A 19,702-nucleotide genomic window follows, 5' to 3' on the forward strand; every position below is an offset into this window, starting at 1 on the left:
CAACTCCTGGGCCTGATACTGGGTGTTCTGTCATCTAAAGCCCTCAGAAGATCTCTTTCTACTGCCCCACAGACCAATGTCAAGGAATCAAATGGGCCACAATCATTCTCAACTCCACATCTATGCCCATACTCCCTCCCCACCTCCTTTCCCTTCTCCCCCTTCCCAAGTATTCCATATTGTATGAGCTCAACCCAAATCCTAGGTTCTGTGGCAAAGCCCTCCTCTCCTACCCTAGACCCGGGCATTTGTACCAATCATTCTGCCTCCCAACCTCAGCCTGCCTGCATCACCATTAAATTTTCTTGCCTGGCATGTCTCACCTTGCTGAGTACTTTATGTGGGTACCATTATTATTACTTCCATTTCATAGCTAGGTAAACTGGGGCTCAGAGAGGTCAAGTAATTTCCCCAAGGTCACACAGTAAGTGATAGAGCCTGTCTCTAGAGTCTGAACTGTGCTTCAGCACTAAGCTATGTGAAGCAAAGATGGTCTCTTACATTGTTTTTTTTTTTTTTTTTTTTTTTTTTTTGCGGTACGAGGGCCTCTCGCTGTTGTGGCCTCTCCCGTTGCGGAGCACAGGCTCCGGACGCGCAGGCTCAGCGGCCATGGCTCACGGGCCCAGCCACTCCATGGCATGTGGGATCTTCCCGGACCGGGGCACGAACCCACGTGCGCTGCATCGGCAGGCGGACTCTCAACCACTGCGCCACCAGGGAAGCCCGGTCTCTTACATTGTTGTTTATTCTTCCCAGCAACTAACATGGAAATATAGATATATGTCAAGCAAAGTGCTGAACAAATGATTGTTTGAATGGGTGAATGAATGAATTACACAGGCCACCACTAAGAAGAAAGCCCTTGGACTTCTCTGGTGGGGTAGTGGTTAAGAATCCACCTGCCAGTGCAGGAGACATGGATTCGAGCCCTGGTCCAGGATGATCCCACATGCCACAGAGCAACTGAGCCTGTGCGCCACAACTACTGAGCCTGCGCTCTAGAGCCCGCATGCCACAACTGCTGAGCCCGTGTGCCACAACTACTGAAGCCCACGTGCCTAGAGCCCATTCTCTGCAACAAGAGAAGCCACCGCAATGAAAAGCCCATGCACCACAATGAAGAGTAGCCCCTCCTCGCAGCAACTAGAGAAAGCCTGCGCACAGCAACGAAGACCCAATGCAGCCAAAAATAAATAAATAAAAATACATAAATAAATTAAAGAAAAAAAAAGAATCTGCCTGCCAATGCAGGGAACATGGGTTCGATCCCTGGTCTGAGAAGATCCCACATGCCTCGAGGCAACTAAGCCCATGCGCCACCAACTACTGAGTGCCCACTCTAGAGCCTGTGAGCTGCAACCACTGAGCCCCCCACACACCACAACTACTGAAGCCCTCGTGCTCTGGGGCCTGCGTGCCGCAACTACTGAAGCCCGCGCCCCTAGAGCCTGTGCTCCACAACAAGAGAAGCCACTGCAATGAGAAGCCCACACACTGCAATGAAGAATAGCTCCCACTCACCACAACTAGAGAAAAGCCTGTGCACATCAATGAAGACCCAGTGCAGCCACAAAAAAAAGAAGAAAGCCCTTGTTGGAGGAGAAAGGGCCTACCTGATTCCTAGTACAGAATATATTGGCTCCTATACCTAAAGAATCCTGGTTAAGACTTCAAGCTTCATGCATGGCTGAATCTAGGCACTCAGATGTCATCACCAGGATTCAGTGTCTCCAGCTCCGGGCTTGGGCATCCTCTGTATTGACTTCATCCTCAGGCAGCCTTCACTGGCAACTCCAGGGTCATGGCCTGCCAACCTAGCAATCCCAGCAAGAGGAGAGGGCTGTCCGATTGCTCATTGCACCAACTTAGGCCATGGGCCTATCCTGGATCCCATTTCTGTGGCCCTCGGGTTGGGATGAACAGTTAGTCCCCAAGCACTGGAGCAGGAGGGTTGGTAGCTCCATACAGACCACATAAGCTGAGGTGGGGCTGGGGAGTAGGATGCTGTAACCAGGAGATGGGAGAACGAATGTGCACAGGTGTGAATTTCAAGTGTCCACTTGACTTTATCTCTTGCAGGACCTGGTAGACTGGCAGAAGCCCCTACTGTGGCAGGTAGGCCACTTGGGGGAGAAGTACGATGAGTGGGTCCACCAGCCGGTGACCAGGCCCATCCGCCTCTTCCACTCAGATCTCGTCGAGGCCCTCAGCAAGACTGTCTGGTGAGCCCTGCTCTCGGACCATGGTGGGCTATCCCTCTCTCCTGATGGTGCCAGTCAGATGCAAAGGGGACGGGTCAAATGGATCCCTCCCTGGAGCCCAGAGCTGTACTGTAAGCTCTTGGCAATAGTGGAACATGTCATAGGCATAATCCATGATTATGGATATAGTATGCATGATTTTGCATAGTATGCATATATATAGTATGCATGATTTTGCATAGTATGCATAATCCATGATTATGGATATAGTATGCATGATTTTGTCCACTGAGTGACAATCCAACATGTAGCCAGAAACCACTTTGAATGTCACTCCTGTTCTATTCCAGACTCCTGTGAGGGGTTTCTAGCCTTCCCTGCCATGGCAGACTATTTTGCCTGCAATTAGCCGCTCTGCCACAAGAGGTCAGCACCTATCTAGCTGCACTGTTAGCCAGAAGGACTTTTTTTTTTTTTCCTGCCAGTAATTCATCTCAGAGACTGAGACAGACTCACAGCTTCTCTCCTCCTCTCCTCCCCATCCCCCACATCAGTGTCCCCTGGACCGCAAGTCTCCATATGCTTTGTGCACATGCTTTGGTATCATCTCATCCCCCTCTAGTTGAGAGGTGTGTCTCTAGGGAAGTTGGACCCTCTCGAGCTTCCGTGCATGTATATCTCTCACCCTGACGACCTTCCTGCAGGTACAGCGTCCCTATCATCTGGGTTCCCCTGATGCTGTATCTCAGTTGGTCCTACTACCGAACCCTCGCCCAGGGCAACGTCCGACTCTTCACGTCCTTCACCACAGGTAATGTTGGGTCCTTCCTCAGTTGCTCCCATGGCTCCTGAAGGCTGGAGACCTTGGTGCTCTCCCTGGTCCTGAGTTTCTGAGAACATAGAACACTAAACCATATCACAAAGATTTTAAAATGAGGTCTATCTGTAGAAATATTCTTCCAAAAGAAATGTCAGACCTCCCCACCCTCCACAAAATGAGTTTTAAAAAACAACCAGCCACACATTAGCAGACACTAAATGAAATCATTTCATCAAGTGGTGTAACAATAAAGACGGGGTTTCTCACTGAGTCTAAGAATAGAAAAAGTGTGACCTGGGATTGTTTGTCAGGAAACTAAATGAAGTCATTTCACCAGGTGGCACAGCAGAGAGCTGAACCTGGAATGGTTCACGAACAGAACACAGATTAGAGCCTGGGAGAGAAGGATCCCAGAGTGTCCTAGAATGTCCCCCAGGGCAAAGGCCCGGCAGCAGAAGCCCTGACTCAGAGTAGCAACCCACTAACCTCTACTGAGCACTTATCACATGCCTGGTGCTTTCCAGGGACCATCTCATTTAACCCTCCCAACAGCCCCACAAGAAAGGTACACCCCTTTAGAGATAAGGAAATGGAACCTCAGGAAGTCAAGTGAGCAATTCAGGGTCACGTGGCTGGGATGTAGATGCTAGGTGCCACCCAGGTGGGCAGGGGACAGAGAGAAGGGCTGACATGGGGTGACTTCCAAAGAGCCTGTGAGGCTGAGTCTCTCAGGGCAGCCACAGGTTTGGGCCTTTTCTGCCAGCCTGCCTCCCAAGTTCATCACCTACCTTTGGTCTCCAGGTAATCTGTCACCTGCCCAGGTAATCTGTCCGTCCTGGCAGAACCTGCCTTGGGGAAGTGCTTGCCCATGGCAAATGGCTCAGACAGAGGCCGGGTAGGGGGACAGGTGGGAGAGGGGTGCTGGGAATAGCTCAGGTGGGCTTTCCTCTCCTGATCACATGTCATGTTCCCAACTGTGAGCCTCTGAACCCCTGTCACTGCCAGACAGAGGCTCCTTCTCTCAACACTCCGAGGCTCTCTCCTGCCTGCCTCCCCCAGGAGCAGAAGTTGAGGGCTGAATGGTTTAGATGAGAGGGGCCACAGCCACAACACCTGGAGCCCCAGTTTTCCCACCTGGTCCAGGATGGGGAGGTGCTGAGCCAGCTGCAGGAAGTCCCCCAGAGCCCAGGCTGCTCCCGGTCCCCAAGGGTTAATGTGTGCACCCCTCGAGCCAAGGTTACCCTATTCTGCCCACGCTGAATAGCTCAGGCACAGCACAGGGCTTGTTGCTGAGATGGCCTGCTCACTGAATCACCCACTGTCTGCCGGGCGCTCCCCTAACAATCACCAACAGTGGCAGGGCCGCCAGGGCTGGGGCCAGAGGGGGAATGGGATGCCAGAGCTTTGGCCCAGGTCCCTTTGCAGGATTCCTCCAGAGATGCCACTCGGTACCAGCTCCGGCCTGATGGGCTGACGGGGGTGATGCTGGGGTGAGGGGGCGGGTGGAGCCTTGACCTATAGGAGGGGACTCTTCTGCGAGGCAGGGAGGGTGATTCGATGGCTTCATCAGAACCACGGGCCTCTGCAGAGAGCTGAAATGTGCTGTCTAATAAAGGTCTAGTGTAGGGGGTTAATGGGGCTGTGACCATGATGCCAGCGATGGTGACATGAGAGCCGCACACGCCTCCCTCACCTGCAGCTCATCAGGCAAGGCACAGGCCACAGGCAGAAAAAAATAGAGCCACAAAGCAAGGCGAGTGGAAACTCAGCAGGGTCCCAGCACAGCTGCTGGACAAAGGGTGCACTGGAGTAAATGCAGGAGACTCAGGGTGCCAAGGAACAGTGGAAGCTGCATGGAGACACCAGTGCAAGGCTGAGATTCCTAGGTGCGTGTGTGAAAATGCTTTGGAAAGCAGAGGGCTTCTGCACATCCAGGCTGGCCCCCAGCGCAGTTCCTGGAGGCGCATTAGAGTGAGTGCAGAGCAGCGTCCTAGGCAAGGATTCAGGCCTCCATGCAATTGTGGTGGGAGCCCCAGCAAAGGTCAAGACCAAAGTCTGTGGCCAGGGAATGCTTATGTATGTCCAGTCCTTTCCCTGCTGACAAGAGAGCTACACAGCGAGGAAGGGCTCCTGCACTCTGGGGCGGGGGAGCTGGGAAACTCCTTCTCCCCCAACCAGGGACCCTCCAGAGCCCTGCAAGGAGAACTGAGAAAACACAGCACAAGGAGGACTGTGTGGAACTTAGATGTACTTTGACTCATTATATTTAAAAATTATAGTAGCTTCTTGTTATATATGAGGCATATTATATTATTATGATAAGTATTAATATACAGTGTATTATTCTTATATATAAGATATATATTTATCACATAATCAGGTGTTATATTCCCTATGTCTTAGCAACAGCCCTTCACAAGTGGTAGGATATTTTACTGTTGAGAAAACACGTAGATGGTACAGAGCTGGGATCTGAACCCCGGTCTGCAAATCCAAAGCCCAGGCTCCCTGCACTTCACCAGAGTGTCCGAAAGACCCCAGAGGTGTCCAGCCTTCCCTCAAAGTGGGACCTGGCCAACCAGAGCAGCCCAGCCAGGGCTGGATGGCTACTGACAGGGAGTGCTGTCAGGCATATGTCTCATGCCAGATGTGGACACAGTAGGCCCCACTGATGAGAAATGTCAGAGCAGCTCAACGCCTGATTTCGGAAAGATTGGCTGGGTCCTTTGGGGATTGAACCTTAGCTGCGTTGTGTTACTTTCCAGGCAAGGTGTGAAAAATCCTTTCTTAGCTTAGAGACTCATTTGGAACCGTCTATCAGAACGGCCCTGGGCCTGGAATCTGGTCCACAGAGCAGGAAAGTCACCTCTCCTCCTCACCTTCCTGGGCTCTCTCCTTACTCACTAGTTCCCTGTGGTCATTCACACTGGGCACAGTCCTTCAGAAGTGCTTTCTTAAACAGAACCAGAGGCTGCCCCTGTTCTGCCCTTAGAGCAGTACGGGTCAAAGCTCATCTTTGTCCAGCCCTCCAGAGAGACTTGGGCTGGCCCACGAATCTCACGAGTGTCTGAGCACCTGCTGTGTTAAGCACAGGAGATACAGAACAAAATGCCCACTCTGCCCATAAAATGCTCACAACCTGGTGGGGACAAGTGGGTAAAACGGCAGCCATAGCTCAACATGAGGAAGGATGATGTGGCAGGCCTCAAACCCGGCCCAGGTCGGGGCAAAGGGTGTCTGCAGAGGCTTCTCACAGGAGGAGACACGTGGGGTAAGGAGGGGAGGGAGGGAATTCCAGCGAAGGAAAGGATATGTGTGGGTGGGGAACGCGGGCATCTCAGGAGCCACAGGTGGTTCGGTTTGGCCCCCGTACAGGGTGATGGGGCAATGAGGCAGGGATGTGTCTGGCAGGGCTGGGTCTCAAGCGAGCTCGAGTGCCAGGCTAGGGGTTTGGACTTTACCTAAAGAGAACAAGGCACCACAGGAGGGTTTTAACAGCATGTAGGGGCAGAGAGTTGGAGTAGGAAGCTGATGCAGCCACCGGGTGATGAGGTAGTGGGGGCGTCAGGGCAGTGAACTGACCCAAGAGATTCTTTTTTAAATTGAGGTGAGATACATATAACATAAAATGAACCATTCTGAAGAGAACAATTCAGTGGCATTTAGTACGTTCACAATGTTGTGCCACCACCACTTTTGTCTAGTTCCAAAAGGTTTTCATCACCCCAAAACGAAACCCCACCCCCACTGAGCTTCTGCTCCCCATTCCCCCCTCGTCCAGCCCCTGGCAACCACCAGTCTACTTCTGTCTCTCTACATTTGCCTATTCTGGACATGCCATATACTGCCTACAGTATGTGGTCTTTTGTGTCTGGCTTTTTTTTTTATTTTGCCAGAAGATATTAAGGAGAGGCAGCTGACAGAGCTTGGTGACAGGTTGGACGCAGGAGACAGGAATAAGTTGAGCCTTAGGTAATGTGTGGAAGTCATTAACCCCCGCACTGAGGTGCAGCTTGGGGTGACAGGGTGGGCAGGAAGGAAGAAGAAGATGATTGGCTTCATTTGGAAGCTGCTGACCTTGGAGGCGGGGCTGTGGACAGCTGCATGGAGATGCCCAGTAGCAAGCGGCCGTCCAGGGCTGAGCTGGAGGCATAGATCTGGGGCTTGTCAGCAGGCAGGTGCGGCTGACATCCTAGATCAAACAGAGAGCATATAAGAGGGGAGGGTCAAGGTTTTGACCCTGGGGACAGAGGCAGTTTCCACGATGGAGCCTGACAAAGGGCATCTAGAGAAGAGGAGAAAAGCCAAGTATCCCAGTAGGCAGGGGGTGGAGCTGTGTGTTCAAACCTTGTTGGTTCCAGTTCCTTGGAGGATCTGAAAATTTGTGGACTCAACCCCCAGAAAGATGCACGCAGATGCATCGTTTGGGATACCACGTCAGCAGGTTCACTCTGAAATCCGACCGAAGACTCTGGGTATTCATAAACCTCAGGATGGGAACTTACGGGGTTACAGACTCAAAAATAGAGTGGTCGGGCTTCCCTGGTGGCGCAGTGGTTGAGAGTCCGCCTGCCGATGCAGGCGACACGGGTGCGTGCCCCGGTCTGGGAAGATCCCACATGCCGTGGAGCGGCTGGGCCCGTGAGCCATGGCCGCTGAGCCTGCGCGTCCGGAGCCTGTGCTCCACAACAGGAGAGGCACAACAGTGAGAGGCCCGCGTACAGCAAAAAAAAAAAAAAAGAATGGCTAGCTTTAGAAAACAGTTTGGTAGTTTCCCCAAAAGTTAAACATAGTTGCAGTAGGTGCCAGCAATTCCACTCCTAGGCATATACCCAAGACAACTGGAGACATACGTCCACTCAAAAATCGCACACGAATGTTCACAGCAGCATTATTCATAATAGCCAAAAAGTAGAAACAACCCAGCTGTCCATCAACTGAGGAGTGGATAAGCAAATGTGGTGCATCCGTATTAATAAGGAATATTATTCAGCCTTAAAAAGGAATGAAGTTCTGATACACGCTACAACGTGGATGAACCTTGAAAATATTGTAAGTGAAAGAAGCCAGTCACAAAAGACCACATACTGGATGAGTCCATGGATATGAAATATACAGAATAGGCAGATGCAATAGACAGAAAGTAGATTAGGGGATTCCTGGCTCTGGGAAATGGCAGGGGTTGGAGGCAATGAGTAGTGACTGCTAATGGGTAATGGGTTTCTTTCTGGGCTGATAAAAATGTTCTAAAATTGTGGTAATGGTTGTACAACTCTGAGTACACTAAAAACCATTGAATTGTACACTTGAAATGGGTGAATTGTAAGATATGTGAGTTATATTTCAATAAAGCTGCTCCTTTTTAAAAGAGAGAGCCAGTATAGCCAAAGCAATAGCTTGTGGAGAAAAGAAATAGAGCTAAGAGAGTGAGCATAGACATGAAGAAAACTGTGACAAGAGCTGAAGTGTCGGTGAAGTCGAAGAATGGATGAAGCAGAGAAAAGAAACGAGAGCCGGAAGGACTGCAGGCTGTCCTCCGAGGGCTGGGCATGGGGGACCTCACACTTCATGATAATTACATCTCTCCAGTCTCCTGGTCTCCGGGCCAATCATCTTCAGGTTTTTCGCATCTTCCTCATATGCTATGATTTGAAGTATTGTTCATGAACCTATCTCTCCTTGGGTTTTCCTGGCCCTCCTGGCCCCCCAGTCCCTGGTGGTTAGCATCTTCCACCAATAGCCCCCCAGCTCTGCTGGCTTCATCAGAATCGCCCCTCCCTCTCCTCCACGCCGCTGGGGCAAGGTCACTTTTTCCTTGTCCGTTCAGTCTTCTGTAACAAAACATCACAGACTGGGTGGCTTGTAAACAACAGAAATGAATTGCTCACGATTCCGGAGGCTGGACGTCCCAGATCAGGGTGTCAGCATGGTCAGGTGAGGGCCCTCTTCTAGGTCAAAGACTCATTGTATCCTCCCACGGCAGAAAGGGGAAGAGTTCTCTCGAGCCTCTTTTATAAGGGAATTAGTCCTGTTCACCCGTGACCTAATCACCTCCCATCACCTTGGGGGTTAGGTTTCAACATATGAATTTGAGGGAACATGTTTCGACCATAGCACCAGGTAAAGGTCCAGTGCTGGCCATAGCTGTTCCTCTTACAGTTGCTTTAAGGAAGATCTCAGATGTCTAACCAAATCTTACTCCAATACCAAAGCCAGACAAAGACACCACAAGAAAGGAAACTACAAACTAATATCACTGACGAATATAGATGCAACAGCCCTCAACGAAACACTAGAAAACTGAATCCTAGAACATATGAAAGGATTATACACCACCACCAAATAGGATTTATTCCAGAATGCAAGGGTGGTTCAACATCGGAAATCCATGTAATACCCCACATCAATAGTCCCTCTGAGAGGACTTCTCCTAAGCCCGACATAGATCGTCACAGCCTCCTTCCCATTTTGATTCAAAGGCCCTAATAGTGGGGCTGGGCCCCATAGCTGCTGGGCAAAGGGCAGCAGCTCCTAAGGTGACAGGGCCTTGAGACAGGACCTCTGGAGCTACCAGGCACCGCTGTGCCCTGGGGCTGTCTGCCCTGACCTTGCCTCTCTCCTGCCCCTCTGCAGAGTACTCGGTAGCCATGCCTGAGTTCACGTTCCTGGGCCTCTTCATGCTGGGGCTGCTCCTCTGGAGCCTAGTAGAGTACCTCATCCACCGCTTCCTGTTCCACATGAAGCCCCCTAACGACAGCTATTACCTCATCATGCTGCACTTCATCATGCACGGCCAGCACCACAAGGTGAGCAGGGAAGGCTCTCACCCGGGTCCCGCCCATGGGAGCTGCCCATCTTGGTGGGAGTCAGGTTGAGAGCGAGGGGAAATGTGACTGGGTGTGACTGGGTCCTCACCTGCACCGGGCATGGACAGAGTGAGCCTGTGTGTCCAACTTGAATCCTCACAACAACTTCATTCCTTCATTTATTCATTCATTCAGTAAAGGCTCACTTAAGTGCTCACTATGTGCCGGGCACCGTTCTAGACACCATTGAACAAAACAGTCCAGAATCACTGCCCTTGTGGAGCTTCATTCTGAAGCTGGTGCTACAGTTCTCCCCATTCCACAGACTGGCAGACTGAGGCTTGGGGAAATAAAGGAACTAAGGAATTCACCCAAGGTCACACCTGGATGTTGTCCCCTGCGGAATCCAGAGTCTGTGCTGTCAGCCATCCACCCCACTGGGGCTCCTCAAGGGCAACATGATGGTCCCAGCAGCTGGGATTGGAAGCCAGGTCTGCCCAGAGGAAGTTGTGTCTCCCTGCTGCTTCTCTGTCCCTGCACCATGCTGTTCTCAGCCTATCCCAGGGTCTCCATCCTCCCCCCTCCCTTCCTTCCTTCTTTGTCCTGGAGCTGGTGTTCGGGCACATGGCCAGCAAGTCCTGCTGCTCCTGGTCAGAGGGGAGGGAGGCCCACATCGGTATATTGCTCTTTCTCTGTCGCCTGATTTCTCTCTCTCCTCTTTCAGCCCAGAGAGGGTCTCTCCTCAGAATGCTCACACAGTCTCTAAAATCTTACCTGTCTGCCAGGCCCTTGGCTTTGTGAAGCTCCGGAGCCAAAGACTAGGTTCTTTTGTTGTCTGGTTCACTGTGACAACACCCCCTTGGAACACAGAAGGCCACCTGGGGTGGGGGACCTGCCTGTTAACACTTCCAGCATCGTCTACCATGTGCGCCTTCATCACCCTCGGGCCGTGTCCAGGTGCCCCGCCTGGTACTTGGGGTGGGGGGCTGGGCCTCCTCCCTAGCACCGAACAAATTCCAGAGCCACAGGGGCCTCTTCAGCATAAAGAGGGACTCTGCTCTGCGAGCACCCTGCCCACATCACACCCCCCCGTTTTCTTGGCCGGTTTTCCAGGTCCCATCCTGGCTTGGAAATTGGAGTGGGACAGACTCTCCAGGGCTTTTAGGCTTGGTGGCCCACCCTCCCCAAAGCCACCGAGGGTGCTAAGCCTACACCCTCCCTGGACTGTCTGGGCTGCTCTGCCCCATCCCCCATGGGAGCACCTCTGGGCCGGCATGCTGTGTGTGACCACAGTCAGGCCCTGGGGCCCCGGGCTGCGTCCTGACACATGAGCCCCTCCATCCACAGGCACCCTTCGACGAGTCCCGCCTGGTCTTCCCCCCTGTGCCAGCCTCTCTGGTGATAGCTTTCTTCTACGTGTTCTTACGGCTCATCCTGCCCGAGGCGGTGGGGGGCACTGTGTTTGCAGGTGGCCTCCTGGGCTACGTCATCTACGACATGATCCACTACTATCTGCACTTCGGCTCCCCGCACAAGGGCTCCTACCTGTACAACCTGAAGGCCCACCACGTCAAGCACCACTTTGCACATCAGCAGTCAGGTGAGGACCTGCCGGTGCCTCCCCACTTCCTCGTTTGTTCATTTCTTATTTGACAGCTACCCCTGAGCTTCTCGCCAGGGCCAGGCACGGTTCTGGGGATACACAGTCAGCAAGGCAAGCGTGGAACTCCCATCCTAGTCCCTGGTGCAGGGGGCTGTGCAGAGACAGACAACCAAGGAAACCAGTAAATAGCAAAGACCATTTCAGACAGTGATAAGTGCCACAAAGAAAATAAAGCAAAGTGATGTTAGAGAAACCATGTCAGCAGGAGAGGGGACCCACACTGTTTAATAATATAGAATATGAGTCACAGATGGGATTTTACATTTTCTAGTAGCCACATTAACAAGTAAAATTAAACCAATGGAGTTAATTTTAATAATATAGTTTATTAAGCCAAATACAACCAAAATATTCTCATTTCAACGTGTGATCAATATAAAAATTGTTGGGCATTCCCTGGAGGCCCAGTGGTTAGGACTCAGAGCTTTCAGCCTGAGGACTCAGCCTGCCGTGGGCCCAGGTTTGATCCCTGGTTGGGGAACTGGGATCCCTCAAGCCATGCGGCGTGGCCAAAAAAAATAAAATTGTTAATGAGAAATGTTACATTCTTTCCTTCTATTAAGTCTTCGATATCCGGTGTGTATCTTGCACTTACAAGCCTGTCGCCATTCAAGGGCTAAATGTTCATTGGAAATACTTGATCCATATTTAGAGTTTATAAAATTTACAGTCAAAAAAGTAGATTCACATACATGAGTTGCTCCAAACGTGCCTAAAAGTTCTCCAGTAACTGAATCGAGTATAGCTTTTTACATTGAAATGTAAGTTAATTAAAATTAAATGAAACTGGGAATTTAGTCCCTCCATAGCTCAGGCCACATTTCCAGTGCTCAGAAGTCACATGGGCTAGTGGCTACCCTGCTGGACAGCAGAATGCTAGCTAAAGTGGTCCGGGAAGGTGTCACTGCAGAGACGTCATTAGAGCTGAGACCTGAATTAGGAGAAGCCAGCATCCAACGTCTGGAGAACGAGCCTCCCAGGAGCAACAGGTGCGAAGCCTTGAAGCAGGAATGAACTTGGCATCTTCAAAGAGAAGGAGGCGGCTGGAGTGTGAGGCAGAGAGAGGAAGAGGCAGGCAGCAGCCAGGCTCTCCCAGGAAGCCAGGCCAGATAAGAAATTTGGGGTTATTCCAACGGTATCCTTGGGAGTCTAGAAACACTGGTACCCTGCTCTTGACTCCTGCCAGAATGGCCCTGAGATTTGGAAAGGCCATCGGAGACTATGTTGAAATCTTCCCCACGTGCTAGCCCCAGCTAGGCTCCCTTCCAAGCAGATTGACTCCTTCAAGCATGCCTCATCTTCTCCCCATTTGTCTCCCTCTCTAGGATTTGGCATCAGCACTAAATTTTGGGATCACTTTTTCCACACCCTTATTCTGGAAGAACCCCACCCGAAGATACAGTGACAACTCCCAGCCCTGTTGTCCTGCCCTCAGCCCCGCTGTGGCCCCTACCCCAGTCCACCCCCGTCCAGACCCTGCAAAGAAGGTTTGCTTGACCAGGCAGTGCGGGCTTTGTCCGGCCCTTGGGCTTGGTGGAGGGTGCTGGGGAAACCCTGAAGCCCGAGGCTAGCCCTGAGACTGCCGTCCTGACCCAGCACAGGAGGGTCACGTCCACTTGGTGGCCCACTGACCCTCAGGGACTAGCTCTTTCCTGGAGCATCCCAGCCTCTTCACTCACACCCCCGCCCAGTGCCTTAGCCCACAGGACTGCTTCAGGACCCAGCCAGTGGGGACTTTCCTAAGGGGAGTGAAGGCAACTGACCCCTGGGACCTGCTGGTGTCCCACCTGTGTCTTAGCACCCTGGAGCTGCCAGTGTTAACCGTGAAGAGCGGGGCCTGCAGGGCCATGGCCCTCATCTTCCCCACCTTCTGTCGCCGGGGAGTGTGTGGTGGCTCAGGCTGTTCTCCTGAGGACTGGAGGACACAGAGGTGGATGAAGCACTGTCCGAAGAGGAGAAAGCAGGAAGCCTCCTACAGGCCATCCCCAGTCCTGGGGCAGCACCTTTGTCCCCTGCCAATGACAAATGCCAGCTGCATCACCAGGTGCCTCGGGCTGTGACACATCCAGCACCCACACGCCTGGCCCTCACCTGTCTGTGCAGGTGGGCCGAGAGTAGCTGTTGCGGGTCTCAAGGCTGGAGGGAGCCCACGCCCCTTTCTTTAGGAAGCACCAGCTGCTCTAGCCGTCTCTCCCCCTCCAGAATCACAAAGCTTTTCTCCAAGGGAGGCTGAAGAGACCTCTCCATGGATGGGAGCCCCATCCTGTCCCCAGCCATTCTCGACCTCCACCTGGCAGAAGTGGGCCACTGCCCGCCTCACTCAGGACCCTTCCAGCCAGTGCCTCCTTAAGCCGAGAAGAAGCCTTGATGCGGTGCCTTATCTCCCCGCCCCTTCCACCCCAGCGGACGAGGTTCCCCCCCTTTCTTCCTCATAACCAAAACCCTCGCTGCTCATAAGAGGGTCTTATTTATAAACTCTATAAATACCCTTAGTCGGGCCCCAGACCAAGTAGCTGCTCAGATTGCCCTTTCTAATCCTACATGTCGAGCTTGTGTAAAAACGTTTTTGTCTTATTTTTGTTCCCTTCTTACCCACAAACCGTTACTACTTGAAACTTTTTAAAAACTCGATGTGTGTAAAGGCTAAAGGGAAGCAGTTTGACCGATCCTGTGATTTGTACTGTTTACTGCGGGGTTATTTAAAGATTTTGGAATAAATATACAAACTACCGTTGTGAAATAAAGGTGTAAATAAATTGTATATTTTGAAAAATAAACACATTGGAAAAGAAACCAAAAAAGATGAGGTGTTACTTGCTGATGGCGACTCACCAGACTTGGTCGAGGCCAGGGAGGCGCAGAAGGGTTTGGGGGGTGTGGCTGGTTGAGCAGGAAGGAGTATTCGATCGCTGACCAGGTTGTGTAGACTTGCTGGGGTATAGTGATGATAAAAATCAGACCAACCCCTATCTTTTTATTCGATTTTATTACTGTTTGGTTTTTTTTTTTTGGCCACTGCCTCGGGGCTTGCGGGATCTTAGTTCCCCGACCAGGGATCAAACCCACGCCATTCACAGTGAAATCGCGAGGCCCTAACCACTGGACCACCAGGGAATTCCCTCGTCACTGTTTTTAAATTCTCTGCAGACAGCATCTCTCCCTCACTGCTTATACCTGGAGGTGGGCATAAGGGGGCGTCACTCCCACAAAGTGCCTTGGTACACAACAGAGGAGGTGTTTCTTTTGGAATTTATCAGACCACAGCTAAGACTCTAGTTGACTTTTCTAAGGCTCCAGCAACAAATGCCCAATGTAGGAACTAGAACTTCAGGCCAGCTCAGTCTGGGTGAAACAGTTTCCCAGGATATCTTCCCAAGCCACCACATCAGAACCACCTATGGAACCTATCAAACCACAGATCCAAGTCCTCAACACTCAGAGTCTCATTCAGTAGGTGCGGCAGAGGTGGGCTCTGCATTCGCCTGCACAAGGATGCAGAGGCAAAAATGAAAGTGGAGGCAAGCTGATGTTGGCGAGACTGTGGCCACATGGAGGGGCCCCTGCTCCTGCTGCCTCTCCCTGCTCGAGAGAGCAGCTCCCAGCCTAAAGGTTAGGGTGACCTGTCTGAGCCAATCCTCCCTCAAGCTCCTGGAATCAGGCCATCGAAGCAGCAGAAATCCAACCTCCATTCCCTAGATGGTGTTGGGAATCCAACCATGGAGCATCACTCCCCAGGGGAAGGAAGAAAGAAAAAGCAGGAGTAAAGGAAGAGATCAACTAGTTGTAAATATGTGAGTCCACCGGAGACAGGCCTAAGATGAGCAAGTTTGAGCAAAAAATTAATTGGAAAAAAAATTCTTTGAAAAGATTAAAACAGGGCTTCCCTGGTGGCGCAGGGGTTGAGAGTCCGCCTGCGGATGCAGGGGACACGGGTTCGCGCCCCGGTCAGGGAAGATCCCACATGCCGCGGAGCGGCTGGGCCCGTGAGCCATGGCCGCTGAGCCTGCGCGTCTGGAGCCTGTGCTCCGCAACGGGAGAGGCCACAACAGTGAGAGACCCGCGTACCGCAAAAAAAAAAAAACAAAAAAAAAAAAAAATAGAGCTAGTAAGAAGTGTCAAAATCTATGTGAGTTTGTAGCATGGTAATGAGAAGATTTAGGGGGAAAAAAGAAACAAAAAACAAGCCAATCTATTAATGAAAAGGTCCACTCAGTGAATATTGGACAGACTCCCCCAGAGCTTCCTACTGTGCTGGCTAGAACTTTCCAGGAGGTTAGGAATTTCCACAAGGCCTTGGAAGGGAGAGAATGAGCCTCATCCTACAGAAGAGAACAGTATAGAAAGTGCCCTTAACCTCAAGCCAGTTGGCACTCACAGTGCAGTCCCTTCTGGAGTCAGAGAATTTTATCTTCAAGTGCAAGAGACCCAAGGAGGAGTCAAAGATTAGATGCTAAAGCCAGCAAGGGACATTATCAAGATGCCAGCACATCTAACATGATGGGAAAGCCTGAAGCTTGGAGCACGTGATTATTTCTGTAGTGGGAGAAGACAGAAAAATCATCAAGCAAGTTTAATGTTTACGTGGGCGAAGGGCCATTTAAATTCTGATCAGTGTAAAGTAAATACGCAGGTTGACTGACTCTCAATGACCCTAGCAACTTACCTGATTCTCTAGCAACAACCCAGCTGCCCTGGCAGTGGACAGGGCCATAGCCCGTTATCTTTATTTCTGGCATCGCTCTACCTCCAGACATGCTGTCTTTGGGTGTTTCTCAGCTGACCTGAAGAACCACCCTCTTAACTTGACTCTGTTCCACTCCTGCATTGGCTCTAGCCTCCCATCTCTGTCTTTGAACTTTGTTCTGTTTCTAATTGAGCCTAACTTGTAACAGGCCCCAATAAGTGTTAGTCTTGTCTCTGTCAGATCTCTGGCAGGTTACATTGTTTGGGTTTGGTTTTCCACCGGTTCCCTGGCCTCTGCTGCCCTCTGGTGACAGCATGCGGCTCTGACCCCTTATGACTGGAAATCAGATGTCTGTGATTGTAAAATTCCATCACTTTTCCACCTTACCTGTTCTCTTAACTTACTGTTTTGTCTCATCTACTGTTTTTGAGAGGAAGATGGAACTATACATATTAACTTTCCAGTTCTAACTTTCTATAAAGATATGATGGTTGCAAAAAAAGATGGAGATTTCTTTACAATGAGGTAATAACGGCACAATGAAGAACTGTTACCTATTAAGGTTGCTACAGGGTGAATGTGAAATTTGGAAAATGCCAAGAGTCTCATCTGCATTCCATCCCAGACACCTTATTAGCTTATAGTGGGGGAGGTGGAAGAAGGAGCGATAAGAAAAAATATCATTTTGGCAAAAGCATAAAGGTAGGGGGCTGTCTTCATTTAGGTTCCCTAAAAAGCAAACCTTAAAACAAGAACATTCATGCATGTAGTTTATTTGGGAGGCAATTGCAGAAATAAAGAGTGAGAAATTGGGAAAGATTAGACAGTGGGGGAGCCAAATAAGAATGAGTATGTGAAGTTCTCCTACGGATTCCACAGGGGCATCTTGAGAAGCAGACAGAATACCTGCCAGAATTGTCCACCTAAAGGACAAGAGGCTGGAACATTTACCCACAGCTTCCTCTCCTATTGGTTGAGAATTGGTGTCAACACCCTCCTCACTGATGTGCTGTCCCAGCATGCAACGCAACCAGATTCCTTGGCTTTGACAAAGGTCCTGGAACAAAAGCAGAAAGACAGATGTGTGCAATTGAAGTGGGATGCAGTCAGTACAAGCTGAGTGTGAGCTTGCTAGGAATTATCCACCAGAACTGTGGCTGAGTTCCCACAGAACCTTCCACCACAACTGAGGTTAAGACCAGAGGTAGACTCAAGGGATATGACAAGGATCCCAGACATGTCTGCTACAGACCCCAAAAGGCTAGATCCGCAGTGGAAGAGCGAACCAGAAGTAAAACCACTTTCCCAGGGCACTGCAAGTAAAATTACCTGCATGGAGTGGAGAAAAAGCTCTTTTGAGAATATAGAACCCCAAGCATGGCCCTCATGGTGGTCTGAAGCGTGGATTCACATAAACTGTGTGGTTTGAAACACCTCAAGTCAAAATTTTAGTGTAAAATATCCCTGACAGGTGGAGCCACAAGGCTCTCAGGAGAAGCACTTATAAATTTTGGTGGAAAAATATGTAGCTTCAATCCAGGCCTCAAAAAATTCCCACAGATAAAATTCCAAGGACTGTAAGCTCACAATAAAAACAAAACAAAACACACAGGGAAAGAAGGCACCATGAGTAAACGCTGATAGGAACAACATGCAACAAATACACCAACAAAGACATCAGACATAGGAATTATGAGATGGGCTAGATACTTGCCATTTACTCTCCAGATTCACTCTCCCCTTCTTTCCCATCCCTCTCAGTACCCTGTGAGGCTGATCTGTGTGAACTGCATCAGTGTGTTCTTTTGCATATTGACTGCCAGTTCTGCAAATACAGGCACTGGCAAGAGACTGGCGGTCCAGGTGTTTATACCTGGAACTCTTTAATTTACTTCAGCAATGGTTTGTAGTTTTCAGTGTACAAGTCTTTTCACCTACTTGGTTATATTTATTCCCAAATATTTTATTCTTTTGGCTGCTATTGTAATTGGAATTGTTTTCATAATTTCCTTTATTGTATTTTTCATTGCTGGTGTATAGACACACAACTGATTTTTGTGTTCATCTTATATCCTGCAACTCTGCTGAATTCCTTCATTAGCTCTAGTAAAATTTTTATTTTACATACAAGATTATGTCATCAGTGGACAGAGACATTTTTACTTCTCGTTATCCAGTTTGAATGCCTTAAGTTTTTTTTCTTGACTAATTGTTCTGTCTAGAACTTCCAGTACAATGTTGAACAGCACTGATGAACATGAGCATCCTTCTCTTATTCCTGATATTAGGGAGAAAGCATTCAGTCTTTCACCATTAGATATGATGTTAGCTGTGGGTTTTTCATAAATGTCCTTTATCAAGGGGAAGTTCCCTTCTATTCCTGGTTTGCTGAGTGTTTCATCATGAAATGGTGTTGAATTTTGTCTAAATTTGTTCCTGCTTCAATTGAGATGATCATGTGGGGTTTTTTCCTCTGTTTTATTAATATGGTGTATTATATTGATTTCATATGTTGAACCACACTTTCATTCCTAGAATAAATCTCATTTGGTCATATAAAGGCGTACAATCCACTACTGTGTTTTAGGATTCAGTTTTCTAGTATTTAGTTGTGGATTTTTTCATCTATATTCATCAATGGTATTGGTTTGTAGTTTTCTTTCTTGTGGTATCAGGGTAATGCTGGCCTCATAAAATGGGTTAGGAAGTGTTCTCTCCATTTATCTTTTTGAAACAGTTTGAGAAGGATTAGTGTTAATTCATTTTCAAATGTTTTGTAGAATTCACCAGTGAAATCATCTGGCCCGACCTTTTATTTTGGGGGGAGGGTTTTGATTACTGATTCAGTCTCTTTACTTGTTATAAGTCTGTTCAAATTTTTCTATTTCTTCTTGAATCACTTAGATTATTTGTGTGCGTCTCATCTAGGTTATCTAATTGGTTGGTGTACAATTGTTCATATATTCTCTTACAGTCCTTTTATTTCTTTTTTATTATTATGGAAAGAACACTTAACATGAGGTCTACACTCTTGACAATTTTTAAAGTGTACAATATATTATTGTTGACTGTAGGTACAATGTTGTACAGCAGTTCTCTGGAGCTTATTCATCTTTCTTGACCGACACTTGATGCTCAATGACTAGTAACTCCCCATTTCCCCCTCCCACAGCCTCTGGGAACCACCATGCCTCTTTTTGATTCTATGAATTTGATGTTTTAGATACCTCTTATAAGCTGAGTCATGCTGTATTTGTCTTTCTGTGATCAGCTTATTTCATTTAGTATAATGTCCTCGAGGTTCATCCATGTTGTTACATATTGCAGAATTTCCTTCTTTTTTAAGGCTGAATTCTATTCCATTGTAGGTATATACCACATTTACTTTATCCATTCATCTGTTAATGGACATTTAGGTTGTTTTCACTTCTTGGCTATTGTGAATAGTATTGCAATGAACACAGATGTGCTATTTCTTTGAAATCCTGATTTCAACTATTTTGGTTAAATACCCAAAAGTGGGATTGC

At 49.2% G+C, this 19,702-nt stretch overlaps 1 protein-coding gene across 1 annotated transcript in view; it reads left to right on the forward strand.

The window, feature by feature from the left end:
• Window positions 1-13,043, forward strand: part of FA2H (fatty acid 2-hydroxylase) — a 50,391-nt gene extending 37,348 nt beyond the window's left edge. The window contains exons 3-7 of the mRNA XM_082861845.1: window positions 2,080-2,222; window positions 2,906-3,012; window positions 9,655-9,827; window positions 11,175-11,427; window positions 12,816-13,043. Of these exons, the coding sequence (XP_082717971.1) occupies window positions 2,080-2,222; window positions 2,906-3,012; window positions 9,655-9,827; window positions 11,175-11,427; window positions 12,816-12,895 (756 nt within the window). The 3' untranslated portion in view covers window positions 12,896-13,043. The remainder of the gene's footprint in view (window positions 1-2,079; window positions 2,223-2,905; window positions 3,013-9,654; window positions 9,828-11,174; window positions 11,428-12,815) is intronic.
• The last annotated feature ends 6,659 nt before the right edge of the window (window positions 13,044-19,702 follow it).

This window comes from Leucopleurus acutus, assembly GCF_964270905.1.
Source record: "Leucopleurus acutus genome assembly, chromosome: 20".
Classification (NCBI taxonomy): Eukaryota; Metazoa; Chordata; class Mammalia; order Artiodactyla; family Delphinidae; genus Leucopleurus; species Leucopleurus acutus.